The 16,459-nt window shown below is 42.7% G+C and overlaps 1 protein-coding gene across 2 annotated transcripts in view; it reads right to left on the bottom strand.

Moving 5' to 3' along the window:
- The window catches only part of TRIM9 (tripartite motif containing 9), a 105,556-nt gene that overhangs the window by 12,564 nt on the left and 76,533 nt on the right, over positions 1–16,459 (bottom strand). The window contains exons 6-8 of one of the 2 annotated variants that reach the window (XM_040620900.1): positions 10,403–10,560; positions 8,834–8,972; positions 7,959–7,989 (exon numbers count right to left, since the gene is read on the bottom strand). In XM_040620900.1, coding sequence (XP_040476834.1) covers positions 7,959–7,989; positions 8,834–8,972; positions 10,403–10,560 — 328 coding nt within the window. The remainder of the gene's footprint in view (positions 1–7,958; positions 7,990–8,833; positions 8,973–10,402; positions 10,561–16,459) is intronic. The other variant, XM_008707614.2, reaches the window with a different exon arrangement.

Below are 16,459 nucleotides of genomic sequence, written 5' to 3' on the forward strand. Positions count from 1 at the left end.
CTCCTGCTTGGCTTACGGTCCCTACTTCTTTCACTTGCTCATTAGTTAACATTTATTGAACACCTACCATATGCCAGACATTGTATTAGAACCGAGCAGCTGGGAAACACGAACTTGGAGGGAGTGCTGACCATAAGAAAAAGAATAATTCAGAGAAAATCTTCTAGGGGGAGAATTTCTCGGCTGACTCCAACATGTACCGAGTACAAAAGATTTCTGTAGTGTGGTAGAATATTTTGGAAATATCCCTCACCAGTCTGTGAAGTGCTATTTTTGGAATTCAAAGAGGAAAAGCAAGCCCGCAGGACTTCCTTCTGACAGTGCACACTAAGGCAGCTCTCTTTGTGACTGGGAGAATTCTTGGTTAACTTTTTGTCTGGTCACGAACAGCTTCCTGACTCAGGCAGGCCTTGGGTGCTGGTCCAGTTGTATTTCAAAGCCCAGTAAGACAAGATATGTCAGTAAGAACTGCACAAGCAGCATTAAAGATGAGTTTCAGTTCAATTATAAACCAGCTGTAAAATAATCTGCTTTTGTTGGGAAGATTTTAAAGAGACAAACGAACGAAGGAGGCCGAGTCTCCTGAAATGATCTAACAAGCATCCAAGGGCGCAGTTACGTCCGACTGGTACCTAAGTTACAGTGAGAGGGGGTATTTGAAGCTCTCTTACGTGTGGCATTCACAGCAGTTGAGAAGCGAGAAACAAATCTGTTTTGAAAAAAATCCCTTTTAAGAGAAGAAAGAGTCTCTTAAACACCCCTGGGACAGCTGCATACTCTGTCACCAAACCCTCCACTCCAACTTAGAATACCACGGCATTATTTATAAGTAACTACCATCAGAAGAACTAAAAATTCCTGCATTTCAAATAGTTACACAGATTCCAAAGGACTCATCTGCTCCCCAGAGTATCAGCTGCAAAGCATATTCCCCAGAATCAAAGATAGGGTCAGGATCCAGTTCAGTTCTATGGAAAAATTCAGGAAATTCCCTGGGATGACATGCATGTTGTCATAATTAAAATCTCTCTTTACTGGGCTCTGAAAACTACAATGCCTCTCACTTTGGATTTTGTAAAATCTACCCAAATTTGTTCAGGTATGATTTACCTATCTTGAGGATGTTGTCTTGGAAATGCACAATCTTCTAACTAAATAATGTTTTGGGAGCTCTGATGCTCTGAATCAGGAAAAATAAAGCAGAGGCATAGGAAAAAATAATCTCTGGTGGACAATATACCCTTACTTATATTATCCTTTATCAACTATTTTCTATTAGTGCTGAATTCTCCGTATCATCGGCAGATCTTTAAGACCTATTAAGACCCTTGCAGGAGGCAGGAGGCATCTATGCCTGTTCATAGCATTTTCTGAAATAGTTAACAGATTTCAGCAGTAATTTTGAAGAGAGAAACCATATAAGAAAGCCAGGGGAACAAAGTGAAAAGAACTTGGACATTATCTGCTCTAAGTCCATAGTTTTAGAGACCAAAACAAAACAAACCCCCCTCCAAACAAAGAAACCCCTCTCTACACTCCCCCCAAACACAACAACAAAAGAAAAACTCCTGAAATCCGGAGAGGTTGAGGGACACACCCCAGTCACACTGCCTCTCTGGTAGGACAGGATAATGACCCAGGCAGGATCGATTCCAGGGGGATAAAATTTTGGGAGGGACAGGCCATTACTTCTCTTTTGTGCCTTGGAAATGTATAAAAGGTAAAGTTTATGCCACGGGCCATGGGGACTTTCCAGTGGTCTCAAGGGTGACCAAAGTTTGTGCAGATAAACCTAGTATCATTCTTTGCATCCTGCACGATATTGAGTGAGAGTGAATATTTCTTCTCTCAATGGATCAGTTCTATGGACTGGAGTGGTTAGGGATTGAAAGGCAGCCCATCAACCTCCACTTTGGAATCCTGGTCATGTGGAGTGGTGAGCAGAGGAGTTCCCTGCTCTTCTTCTTCTTCTTTTTTTTAAAGATTTTTTATTTTATTTATTTGACAGAGATAGCCAGCAAGAGAGGAAACACAGCAGGGGAGTGGGAGAGGAAGAAGCAGGCTCCCAGTGGAGGAGCCTGATGTGGGGCTCGATCCCAGAACTCCGGGATCACGCCCTGAGCTGAAGGCAGACGCTTAACGACTACGCCACCCAGGCGTCCCTGTTCTTCTGAGATGAGGTTCTTCCCCCCCCCCACTCCCCCCAGAAGGTTACAACTTCTCTGGTAGCAGGGGGTGTTAGTACCGAAGGGTTTAAGAGTGCAGTACTTATGTTGTTCCAAAATCACTATAAAATATCTGCAAAGAGATTTTTGACAGATGCATCTGGGGCTATTCTGGGGCCATATTCTGCTTATACCATGGAATATTCTTTGGGTTATTTCTTTCAATGTCTGGGAGAAGGAGCTTTCACATTGGAAGGGGTAGTGTGACCCTAATAGTCTAATAGGAGAAAACAGGCATTTTAATTTTATGAATAACATCTTCTATGCCCCCTTTTAGAAAGCATTTTCTAAGAGGTAATTTCAAGATTCCTAACCCTTTTATTGTCGTTAGAGAAGACAACCCTGGAAAGTGTTGGGGAGATGATTCCTGTGGACATTCAACTAAGAATATGCTTGAGAGCATCTTGTCTAAAGGCCGATTCTCCATTTATCACTGTTTACCTTCTCTCCAGTCTCCTCACAGTTGAGATATGGAGGGCTGAGGGCGTTTGCCAATAAATGGCTCTGTGGCTTCAACCAGAGCAAAGCTCCAAGTCCCAGACCTCATTTGGTAGGGTCTTCTAAGGACCTTGCAGATCTGGCTCTGATATTCCTTTTCTTTCCCAAGCAGCCACCTGTCCCTGCCAGCAAGGAGAATGTTCTGATCCCAGCAGGGGAGAAGGGCCTCTCTAGGTGAACGCTTACGCTGGGGAGGGAGGGTGGGTGGGTGAGAAAGTGGAGATGCAGAGGCAGAAGAAAAGGACGGGACCTGAGTAGGAGCTTGGATCTGATGCTGGAAAGGACAGCCTCTTCACACCTCCTTCTTAAAGGAAGAATGTTATTTTTTTCACCAGAATTCTAACGTGACTCTTTGAAAGTGTTAGAGTCCACTTCTTGCTGGGGTTTCTGGATGAACACATGAGGCAGCTACACAGTGCTGCTTCATTCTGACAAGATGTTTTCACACACTAAGCACACAGACTTAGGATAGATTTCCCTATTTCTTCCTTTTAGTTGAGTGCAAACAGCACTGTTCTAATGTCAGCACCGAAGTGCACCGTCTGGGTAGCACAGGCTGGTAGGCTGGGGTCTGACAGGTCACTTAACCTCTCAAAGGCTCAATTATCCCATATGGAGGATGAGATAATAATTACAATACTTTCTTCTAGAGTGTGGTAGGTGGAATAATGGCTTGCCCAAAAATGTCCGTGGCATATAACCCTTGGAATCTGCTACCTTACTTGGCAAAAGGAACTTTGCAGATGTAATACGGTAAGGATTTTGAGATGGAGAGATTATCCAGACGGGCTCAAGGTAATCACGAGGGTCCTTCTAAAAAGGAAACAGGAGGTGCAGAGTCAGAAAGAGATTGGAAGACACTACACTGCTAGCTTTGCAGATGGAAGGGGCCATGAGCCAAGGAATACAGGTGGCTTCTAGAAGCTGGAAAAAGAAAGAGAACAGATTCTCCTCTAGAACTATCTGAAGGCATGCAGCCCTGCTGACACCTCACTGTTGGCCTCGTGAAATCCATTTAGGGTTCTGACCTCCAGAACTGTAAGGTAATAAATTTTTTTAAGCTACTGAGTTTGTAGTAATCTGTTATAATGGCAATAGAAAATTAATGCACGGGGTAAATCTGCAATATTGCAGCAACAGCACAGGAGAGGGGTTTGCATTAGCAGTGGGCATGGGGGTATAAAGTCTTTATAGCTGTTTTAGGGTGAACAGAAAAATTCCTAGTTTTTCCTTAGGACCTTATAGTGAAACATAGAATGGATGGTTTTTATACAGTTCTACTACTGGATTTCAGTATCTTTAAAAATACTTGCTGGCCGTCATTTTTCATGGAATCTTTTAGTGGATAATGCAGAAAGTTCTTAGAAACCTGACACAAAATGAGATAGAGTTTATTGCAATAGTTTTCTCACTGTATTTTGTATTGGGATTCCATAAAGACTTCTGAGATATACCTAATACCCATTACCAAGGGTCCCAGATAATATACTGACTTTTAAATGTTAGATGGAAATATTTTTACAATTCATTATATACTTTCTAACTTTCTTAATCAGAACACAAGCCACAGAATGCTGTCTTTTGACATTTTTTTGGAGGGGGGGCAGTCTGTTCTCAGTTTTTCCAATTCCCTTCCCTGCTCACCAATCCCTCTTTTCTCTTCTAATGTGATGTTCCTAGTCTACTGTGGTCTTCCCAAGTGGGTCACGAGCTCAGTGAACTCGTGCGAAGTCAGAGTAAGTGAGAACTGAAGGGGACGAAGGGCCCTGCTGTAAGGACAACACAGGAGTGTCTACACTTGAACTTTTTGTTTTTGCCCATCAGAGGTCATTGTCACTTCTTGACTGTAAGATGACGGTCTAGATTGCAGGGTGGGCGTCTTAGTTCTAGAGAGGTGAGAGACCATAGCTCTTAGTCCTCCGGGTCAGGTGCCATGGAGTTCGGGAAGGAGGAGAAGCGGAGCCCATAAGCTCTAGGGCAGGTGCCATGCCTCGTGCATCTTTGAGATCCGGGGCCCAGCACAGTGCCTGACACAACTGAGGTGCTCGATTAATGTTTCTGAATGAACGAGGTTTCGTTATCATAGTCAGGTCAAGGCAGGTTTTGAAGTTTTTGCCTTGCATAGAGTTATTGCTTGTGTTTGGATTTCTGTCTGTCTGTCTCTCTATACTCTGGGAAGTCTTCCATCCTTTTTGGATTATATTCATTTTCCCTGCAATATGTTGTAACTTATTTCATGTAGCTACTAGATGTAAAACAATCAGAATATTATTTCTATGAAAATATAAATTTAAAAAGCCCTGTTTTAGGTACCCTTTTACTTTTAGGGGGCTGCTTGTTAGTCAAAATTAAACTCTAAATAGCAGAATTAAGGTAATTTAAAAAATGGAATGGTTCATACATTTCTGGTGTAAAATCTACCTGGAAAACAACTGAGAAACACATATCAAGGGCCTTAAAAGTGTTCATGCTCCTTGGTCTGATAATTCCAACTCTAAGAATTTGTTCAAGGAAGATAACAAAGATTTGTGTGGGAGAGTATTGATAGACTCAAGCGTGCCACCCTTCATGTTCTCACTCCTTTGAAGGACTCCCACCTCTGTGAAGACTGTGTGAAGCCATTCCCTGGCAATTCTCTCTCCTGAGAGGGAAGTCAGAGACAGACCGTCTCTTTTCAGCCAGCTAATGGTCTCAGTGAGTTATCTGAGCCCCAGGAATGTTACCTTTGTTCTATTTCATTTCTCTCCCAATTAAAGAAAAAGAAAAAGAAAAAGGTAAGTCTGTTTAGATAGGTAGAGGGAAAATAGGGAAAAATAAACAGGAAAGTTTCCTATTCTGTTCTCAGCCTCCTCTAAAAAGAAAAAATATATATATCTTTCAGGACTAGAGTCTCCCAGACAGAATTAGCCCCAGAACTACGTGGGAAGAAGGCCTTGTTACATAACAGAGACTCTTTTGCAGATGGTTTCGAAGACTGTGACAGAGCCATGATGGCTATTAGACGGATTACTTTAAAAATATACACAACTGGGGTTGTGGGCCTCATTTTAAAATTTCATGAAGGCTCTTAAATTGCTTACAGTTATATTTCTTCTTAAGTCTGGGTAATTTGGTTGAGATTTGCAACTGGCTTTACGTTCATGGCTGTCTTAGGTACATTCCCAAGAACTCTGCTTTTGTGGAACTAATCACACTCGAACTCATCTAATAATGCATTTTCTTTTCCTTTTCCCTTTTAAAAACACATTCTTCATAATTTCCACTGAATTAAATTATTTTTCATTGTTTTCCTGACTGATCCTGGATACGAACTATGTCTTCCTGCTAGTCCCCTTTGCTTCCTTCCCAGTGGTAATGATAACTTGAAAGTATGTAACTAGTTGTGTATCTTTTAAGGCTTGTCTCTCTTCCTAGACTGTGAGCTCATAAAAGCAGGAGTGACATCTGCTCACCCCTCTATACCCACAGGGCAGCACACAGTGAGCCTTTACCAAGCACTGCTCAATAAATAGATAAACAGAAAGAACTGCTTCTGGAAAAAACGCTCAGCATTTATAACAACATGGACATCTGATCTCCCCTGCATAATGTTACCTGTAAATCAGCAGATGGTTTTATAATCATTCGAAGAGTGTGACAAGTGGCTCAAACCTCGGACTAAATGCATGTACATACAAGTGAGACTTGCTATCACATATGAATTGGACCCTTCTATAATACAGACTTCTGTTTTGAACTTCGGGAAAGGGTTAGTTGTTGCTAAGAAGACCGCAAAACATCTTGTTACAGCAGAAAGCCGAAACAAACCGCCACGCCATCCCCAAGAGCAGCAAAGAAAGCAAACTTCCAAAGCAAACCTTTCCAGGAACTGTAGGAAGGAAGATTAATAGAGTATAATATAAGTTAATGTATTGAACCCTGTCAATGGCATTTTTTCTCACTGATTTCTAAAAAAAACCCTATATATATATATATATATATATATATATAATTCTTTAATTCTATAGGCTTTCTGTATTGTTACCAGGTTGATCAAATCTTTATTCTTAAAATTAGCTATTCATTGTATATTTTTTCTTGCTTTCTAAACCTTGTCTCACCATTTGAATGAGTTAGAAGGAGGGAGAAACAAATAGAACAAACCAAAGTTATGGAGAAAGTATGTGTGTGAACTTTATTTCATCATGAGAAAATCACTTCTGTGCAGTAACAGAGAATACTGATATATCTACACGATGATAAGGTTTTCTTTGTATTTAGATACATACCTTATATTTGTACACAATATATAAAATTCATGGAGGAAATTAATTTCTACAGTACAGTTTCTTTGTTGGAAGAGGACTTGTTCCGTTAGTTTCGTTTAGAAAATGACCCCCAGTTCTGTGACTGTGGTACCAGGGATCGCAGTTCCAATCCTGTAATTTATTAGACACCATAATCTTATGAACAATAAGAGAAACTGAGAAACTACATCCTCCTGCAGGATGAAAAGAGAAACATGAATGCTCAAGCTGCTATGCTAGTAACTGATTTTAGCGGAAGAATATGATTTCCATGATGTATTATGAATAGCAATAGTAGGTCTCAAGATACATATTAGCAACATGGCTGCAAACTGTCTCCCTGCTCTGACGGCATGCACTTCACTCTTCAAGCAAACCGCCTTGGACGTGGGAAACGAGGCCATCATCACGAAGGGCCTTCTGCGTTGCATGTAGGCAACCCTCGGAGTGCTTTAGCATTTAGCATGGTACTTGGGAAAAGAGGCAACTGCTCCCAGGCAGAGGGGTCATCCCAGAGAGCAGTTGCTACACCGGTCATTCGGGAGGGCCGTAGCTACCACATCCCTATAACCCGATGGGAATAGGTCGGGTGGGCGTGTTTCCTTCAGCGAATCCTTCTCTTTGACTAGCATCCCTCACAGACTTACCGCTGCTCCCCAAGCACGGTTTTTACGGCTAGGGGCTTGTCAACCTTGCTGTGGGATTTGAAGTTGTGCTTGTTTTTAACCATGTGAACCATTTTAAGGGTGATTGGCGCATGCCAAGGTTTGTGGGAAGTGGGAAAAAAAACACCACCACAATTCTTTGAGCTAACATCTTAAATTTGAACAAAATCAACACAATTAATTCTGCAGAGGGAAGTTATGGGGAATGCCAGGGGGGTGACTTCTATGATTAAGATGACACCCAGAAAGTCTGAAAATGCTTTGGCACCAACCACAAATACCTCTTCATAGGGTTAATTTCATGTGCTGTGATTGCTTTTAAAATGAAAATGCTCAAAGCCTCAGAGGTTATACCTGGTCATCAAATGCAAGCCCCTCTTCCAAGAGGAATGGCTTGACTCTGATGACCAAAATATTTACAGTATGGCCAAGAAGCGCAAATTCTCTGGGGCTTGACCTTGTACGGTGGCCCTTGGTGGCCTAACCCAGCCTAGAGGGACGGGCAAAGGTGAAAAGGGCGAGGTAATGCGGAGTTGCTGGTCATTTCCTGTTTGGTGCCCACAGGAAGCCTCAGTCCTGGTGCCGCCGGCCTCGGCTTTGGGTGTGAGATGGAAGCGGTCCGCGCTGGGTAAGCCAGGAGTGGCCGACAGGCCCTCTCTGAACAGCTCTAGCACCCCAAACCCACTGGAGACATGTTCAGTCACACAAATCCACAGCTGGAAAGAACCTCGGCCCCACCCTCAGAAACAGGCAAGCACTACAAAGCAATTTAGAATCATCTGGGTAAAACTGGCAAGTGATGTGTATCATGGAGAATGGGAGCCTGCCCTAGAGCCTAGATACATCTGTTTCACACACCGGGGGACATTCAGGCCTTCATTTGTTCAGCTTCTTCAACTGCAGCTTATTTAGAGTGTTATCAAAGGAAGCCGACGCCCCGGGCCATTTGAACTGCCGCTGTGGACTCTTTGGTTTGATCACATCCACATACCATGGGCTCTCTAACGGCAGGAGAGGAACAGCGGCTTTGTGCCAGAATGCAGAGCAAGTCATGGAAACACTTCAGAATGTGGGCAGTGGTGGGGTTACCTCCGGGCTTGCCAGCCACTTTAGATGCCTTGCAGTTCTCGCTCTGAGGGATACTGCTGAAGGGCCTTACCCTCAGACGTTTGGAGGACCAGGGTCTTGCTGTACTGGCTGACTCCCGTTTTGTTGAAGGCCTTGATGCGAGCGTTGTATGTGCTGTTGAAGTGAAGACCGTCCACGGTGCACATCGTCTCCTTTCCAACATACACCTCCTGAGGGTCAACAAATAACAGGCCACCATTTAACGCCAACCCCCATGAGGGGTGAGGGAGGCAGTGTTCCTCAGTGGTCAGGAGCAAGCATTTTGGTGGCAGCCTGATCTGTATTCAAATTCTATGAGATACTAAGCCATTTAATTGACCTTTTTTATTTTTATTTTTTTTAAAGATTTATTTACTTATTATTTGAGAGAGAGAGAGAGAGAGAGCAAGCAAGCATGGGGAGGGGAGGTGCAGAAGCAGAAGGAGAGAAGGAGAGAGAATCTCAAGAAAACTCCCCGCTGAGCATGGGGCCTGATGTGGGGCTCAATCTCACGACCCGTGCGATCATGACCTGAGCCAAAACCAGGAGTTGGACACTCAACCAACGGAGCCACCCAGGTGACCCTAATTGACCTTTTTAAGTCTCAGTTTCCTCATCTGTAAAATGGGGACAATACCCAGTTTATGAGGTTGTTAGGGTGATCACATAAGGAGGTCATGTGTGCAAACTGACGAACATAGTGCCTTATATTTAACATGGGCCTGCACCTTAATGAATGGTTAGGGCTTAAAAAATTAAATTAAAATTGGGTGCTTATAGTTGCATTATGCTTATTATTAACTTGACGTTTACATATATATTATACCTACCGAGCTCTTTATCCATCAGTGTGATTTGTAAAAACTGGTTTGGAAACATGAGGGTGGTCTCTATGCTGTGTCTATAACTCCGCTAGTAGCTTCAGGAACTGTCACAAAGATTACACTCAAAGTCACAGGAGTATAGGTTTTATCGCAGTGCAGCGGGAAGGGGGAGGAAACAGGGGCGGGAGGAAGAATGACATTTCAAAGGCTTAAAATAAATTGTAGCATAATGCATCTTTAGCATAGGTTAGGCATGTGCCTCCCTCTCTAGCTGTAGGCTTCTGCAACATTATGCTGATGTAATGAGTAAAAATAATTTGTATTCAAAGTGCAGCCTTAAAATGATAACTCTGGTGGGATACTAAACAGATTGGGGTCTGGGATCCTGGCATGCTAAGAATTTTATATGGATTATCTGACTCTTAACAACAAGGCGTGAGGGACGTGTTACTATTATCACTCTATTTTACAAATGAGGTCCTGAAGGCTCAAAGAAGTGAGAAATGGGCACAGACAGCTAAGTGGTGGAGTCCAGATCTGAGTGCAAGCAGTTGGACTTCAGAGCTTGTGGCCTGCATGGGCTTTCTCTTCCTAAGGGGAGGTCAGTTTCCATTCAGAGACTCCTTTGTCCATCTTCGACGGTTCAAGGAGAATGCAGGCCTTAGTTGAAGGGCAGGCAGACCCTGCCAGGATGGTCTGGCCTCAGAAGAGGTGGGGAAGCTTGGCCTGAGACCTCACAACGGGGCTTCTGAGGCGGTCCCTGGCTTTGGTTAACAAGCAGCAGATTCTCTCCTTACCCGGAACTGACCACCGTTGCCGTCGTCCAGCTCCAGAATGTAGCCTTCAGCAGGCACCGTGGACAGAGGTGGCTGTTTCCAGGACAACGTGGCGCTGTTGTTGTGGGTACAACATTCCTCCAGCTGCAGGATGGGGGTTGCTGGGACTGGAGAGGAAGCTAAACAGAAATTAGTGTAACCCTGGCTTCTGTTGAGTTGCAAACACTTCAGGATCTTGGAACGAGAAACATCCCCCTGATCAACATGTGGCTCGACTAGGTAGCCAGTCCAGGGGGGACCCAAACTGGATCCCTTCCAGAGTCTCTAGGAATGGGACTGGGTCCTGAGCCACTATGCTGCCTTTTCCCAAGCTCGTGGTGTCACTTCTTACCTTAACAGAGACAATTGCTCTGTTCTCACCCCCTTGAGCACTGAAGACATCATCTGTAAGGGAACTGTTTTATTTGGGGGAGGGTTTTCAGCCCAGTGCACTAAAGCCCATGTAACCATAACATGGTTGAAAAAATGTATCATAAAATTGGTTCTGAGTCTTGATGCCCTGTGTATAAACTTGGAACCACCTATTCTGAGCAGTTTGTTTGTTTTACCAGTGATTCTACTCAAGGTCTTGTGCACATAAGTAGCCGCAACAGTGGATTTTTGAAAATTTAGTACTAAGTAACATAAAAACAGTGATTTCTCCATTTTGAAACTTCTGAGGAACTTGACCTCATTCTTTCAAGGTAGCTCTGCTAGCTCAGGTCCATTCTCCGCAGGTGCAGAACAGCCAACTGTGAGCCCGGAGAGTAGTATGGGAGCAGAAGGGGCCCGGCAGGGGAGGGTCAAGGTGTCCTTGTGACTTTGTGAGAATCTGTCACAGTACTACTAGTCACAACATGCCCCTGGCCCCATTTTGTGCTGGGAGCCTTTTCTATTACTTTAAACTGCAGAGCAGCTGAGCCTCCAGACACACACACATAGAACTGTTAGGTAACAAACGATCCCAGTTCCTAACATATGAACTCAATGTATGTATTTGGGAGCAATGTTTTTACCAACTGCTTAAAAAATTTTTTTAGCACCAAACCATTAATTTATTTTTGTAGCCCTTTAACAATAGGAGAGAACAGTTTGGACCGCATCCAGAGACATTTAAATGAACAAATGTTAATTACAGAACACCTGGTATGCTGTACCAAAATTGGACTCTGTGTCATGCATCAAATTATCTGCTCCCTGCCATCACCTCAACCACAAAGATGGTTTATTTAGCAGCAGTTTAGGAAATAGGTTCTATGGTGAGTAATCTAGAAAACAATAGCAGTGATCATAACACAAGAGATGCGAAGGTGAGGCAGGTCAACTAGACTTAAGAAAAGACTTTGATGCAAGAAAACCATGCCTGAGTTACTAGATCAAACACAACGACATCAAAATTATGAGCAGGTAATTGGAGGGGTGAGTTTAGGAGGGAAATCATGTTTCAGTGGCATAGAGTCCAGCTGGTCTTATGAGAGAAGAGTGGCTTCTATAGCCTCAGAGGTCCCCGAACATCTGGAACTGGAGGGAAGGAGATAGATTCATTGCCTTGTTCAAGAAAGAGGCTAAAGGACCGGATGGGAAGGTGGGGAGAGAGAAGACATAACTCCTAATAATTATCTACCCACGAGCAGGCATCACCTAAGAGTTGTAATTGGAGGGTTAACATTAGGTCATCATGTATTAGGAGACTACTTGGTCATTAAAAATTTTCCCTTACAAAAATAATAAATTTTAACATATTAACCGTGGAGTAAATGATGATAAGTTTAAGCAAACTGTTCTTCAAAGGGCTTCTAGAGACCTGGAATGATTTTCCCCAGGGGGATATTTGCTCTGAGCTGTCCTTATGAATCAGAGCGTACCATAAAACAACCTACCCCTTGGACCCTCTTTATTTCATTAGCTCTTATCAATCTTCATTTTCCTTTGTTCGTGTTTCAGGCAAGTCTACATTTCATCAATTTTAAAATTAAAGAATAAGATCACAAGATGGTTTCAACTTGAATCCTGCAAATGCTTGCAATCTCCAATAAGAAACTCAAATTTCCTCGTATAGACATAGGTATAATTAACAGATTAATTGAAATACATGGTGTCATGTGTAACTAAAACATGGAAACTTCATTTGTAAGTCCTCAGTGGATACAATTTAAAAGACCAAAAAGATAATGAAAAGTCTAATCACTCATTAATCTTCAGGTTTTAATATTGTCCAGAATTTAAACAAATTAAGCAAACAAAAAAGTGAAATGAGGGAGGGGGGAGAGAGAGAGAGGGAGGGAAAAAGAGAGAGAGAGAAAAAACAAAAATGAAGAAACAGAGACATTTGCGTCTCTAAATCTATTTCTTGATGTGCTCAGAATTATTTTTTCTGTTTCCTTATTTACCCCAAAGTGATGTTCCATATAAAAGGCAAATGTAACAAAATTACAGCCTCATTAACAAAGACTAAGGCTGACATTTTAGAAAAACGGATTTTACAGCGGGTGTTAACATTACCCTATTTCACTTTATTAGGTATAAAATAAATGGTCTATAAGAATCCAAAGTGTTTTCAAATTAGCTTATTATTTGTGGTTTGGAAATGGATAGCATCACAGTTCCTGGACTGAACTCTAAGAAATTTTTATTTTATTAAAACTTCTGTCATTGGGCTGCTATAGCTGTCTTAATTGTAATACTTTCACCATCATTCTTGGATGTCTTTGTTTTTCCTAAAGAACCAGTTTCTCCTGACCTTATCAGAAGTCTATTGCTTAGCATTCTTTTAGCCCATAAAATCAAACTTCAGGCTAAAAATTCTCTTCTTAGTTGCAAAGGGCAACTGTTCTTATTGACTTCCTTGAAGGGGACTAGTGGAACCTCGGCTTAAAATTAAATTCTGCAACAGTGTCTTCTTAACGTTTTCAAATGTCTTTAACTTTTTAAGGCCATTCTTGTTCTAAGTATAGCTTACATTTTTCATATTCATTTAATATTTTTTTTCAAATCCTGCCGATTGTGAACACTCATCACGATGCAGGATTCCTCTGTGAAAAGTCACAGGAGCGTGGTGAGGACATGTAAGGACGCACAGCCTCCGCGCCCCGGGACGTGGAAACTAATGGTGGGTGATGGTTTTTGAGCACTTCCTGAATGCCTGGCAGTGTGGTGAGAGGTTTTACATGTAGTCACTCATGTGATTTTCACAGCAACCCCACAAGAACAGGTGCTGTTATTATCTCTTGTTGGTAGATGAGGAAACTGAAACAATTTTCATGGCTGCTAAGTGGCAGAGCCGGGCTCTGATGCACAGCAGGCTGGCCCCAAGGGGTTGTGTGCTTAATTGCACTACGCTGCCTCTCCAGTCTGGTGTGTAGTAATAGTGTCCTAGAGAGAAGTCCCTGCGCCTGATTCCAAGAGGAAGGTTTCCTTTTGCTTCCTGTAATGTGAGTAATAAATTTCCCTGAGACTTGTTGGTACAGATTAACGAAATATTTCACCATACATAGCATAATGTATCAATTTATCGAATCACTGTGTTGTCCACCTGTGGTTGGGTGGCAACCATACTTAAAAAATTGCAAAATAAAAGAAAGAAATATTTCACCATAAGAGCCACGGTGGTTGGAAATGCAGTGCTACTGAGTCATCTAGTCTGAACGTTCCTTGGTGGACTGCCGCTCCTTTTTATGGTGGCTGGACAACACAAGTGCGTCTCAGGAAAGTTTATACTTTAGAGGAGCAATCAGCTGTTTCTGCAAAGCTCTCATTTGTACACTGCTACTGAGAAATGTGAACGTGGGCATTGCAGGCCTGCAAATCACGAACGGATCACATGCGTGAACAGACAATATGCGAGTCAGCACGTGTGCTCGTCCCTACCCCTGCCAAACCTCTGCATACTCTTTCTCCATGATTTATAAGAGGGTCTGTTCACATCATGCCGACCTTGCCCACGACCTTGGTGCATACTCAGGGCTCTTACATTTGACGTGAGTTCATAAAGATAAATGTGTTCTTAGGTGAGGAGAGGCACTTACGGGATTAACAGCCATTGGTCTACGTGCTAAAAAGGCTTGGGGGAGCATTAGGTCACTCTTTCGTATGCTGGCATTTCTTTTCAGCACTGACTCACGAATCTCGGGGCACTTTCTATACTTAAAACAATTCTGGGACAATATTTTTCTGGGGCTGTTTGAACAAAGAAGCTACTGGCCTTCTCCACTTAGATTTCAGTTGCTTGAGGGTGATACAGAATCAGAAAGAGCAGATCAGTTAAATCCTTAGCTCATAAGAGAACAATTTTCTGGCTGAATAGTAGCTGGCCCAACTGGAAACGTTTAAAAAACAGCAACAGACCTATCTTCTTTGATAACAAGAAAAAAAAAGCATCTGAGATGAAATTCCAAAACCAGAGAGATGCTAGAATTTCCAGTCAAGAAATGAACAGATATTTTTGTTGTTAGTTTGAGTCAGAACTTTAAATGCAAATTTTAAGTAGTTTTGAAAATATTTTAACTTCCCACTGTAATCTGCTTAGCATAATTAGAAGGCATATACTGAAGTACACGTATTGTATTACTGGTCAGATTACTTTAGCTCTGTTCCCAATGCTATTTAAATTTTGGCCATTCTTACATGGATTTGGGGGGCACAGTTTCTTGAGATATTTTTACTGACAAGCTGTGAAAGTGCAGTGTATTGAACTGACCAAGCATAGCCTAAGGAAAAACATCGTCTAACACCACACCCCGCACAGTTGTGTATGCTAGCAGCTATCAAAGAGGCCAGCAGGAGTCTTAAGTACAGCCAGTCAAGTTCTATTGCGTCATGACCTCTTGGCTTTTGCTTTCCACTGAAAACACATAAAAATTATTTAGAGCCTGAAGAGGACCTGGCTCTCACTGAATTAATTAAACTTAACGAGCACAAAGCAAAGCATATAAATTAACTCTGCAGAAGGATACTAATCAGCAGTAAATTAAATTAATATGAAGTGTTAAAAAGAAAAGGACGAAAATGGAATAATCCAGACTCCTCCCAAATGGCCTGTTAGATGAACTTCGTAAATAACTGTTGGATCATTTTGTGTTCGGGTAAATTTTTGCTCTGTGTTCTGCGTTTTGTCTGTGAGAGTGCGTGGCCTCCTCGGCCGCGTGTACAGACTTTGGTGGAGTGGACACACAGCCACGTTCACACATATGTCTGCGGGAGCCTTAGACGGCCAAGGGACACTGCTTTAGGGACGGGGTCTGTGAGGCACAGCACTTGAGGCTGCAGTTCCCACACCAGATGAAGGGCCTGTTCATTCCAACACAATTGTCCTCTCCCGCCAGTTGGCCTGGGCTCCACTCTGGGCAGATGGACATGATTCAGAAGGACAGCAAATGGGGGAGGAGAGGGATCCCTCAGCCGCTGAAAGCAGTTCAAAGCCCTGAGGCTTTTCCCCTCTACCTGCTCCATCACTAAGGCTAACTGGGTTGGCTTGTTTTTTTTCCCTTCCACCAAAAGCCCTTCCATTGCCCTTTTGCGACATATTTTCTCCTCTGAGCTATTTGTGACATAACCTTTCAATGATTTTACCTCACTGGGAGAACTGGATCAGAGAGAGGCTGATTTAGGGGAATTTACCTGGGGTTCCATATATTACTCGGACGGCTGTATTTCACAGACCACCATGGGGTATTAAGGAAAACATTTTAAGCAGCCAAAAAGACGTGCTGCAACAGAAAGTTAAATGTCTTAAGTTTAAGAGAGGGGTTCAGTTATTCCGTGAAGATCCAGTTCATAAGGCACTAACGTTATAGCACAAACTGGAAGCTGCAGGTGCAGGGTCTGGAACGTTGCTCCCTGGCTTTGAACCCCTGCCCTGACATTCACTAGCTGTGTGAATTCAGGCAAGGTGTCCAGACTTCCTGTGCCTCAGTTTCCTCAGACGCCGACTAGGGCTGTGAGAATAAATTGCATTAATCCACGTGAAGCACTTAGGAGAGTATCTGGTTGGGTGAACAGTCAGGAAATGCTAAATATTTTTGTTAGGGCAACAAAATACCT

Source organism: Ursus maritimus, unplaced genomic scaffold (genome assembly GCF_017311325.1).
Source record: "Ursus maritimus isolate PB19 unplaced genomic scaffold, ASM1731132v1 scaffold_36, whole genome shotgun sequence".
Classification (NCBI taxonomy): Eukaryota; Metazoa; Chordata; class Mammalia; order Carnivora; family Ursidae; genus Ursus; species Ursus maritimus.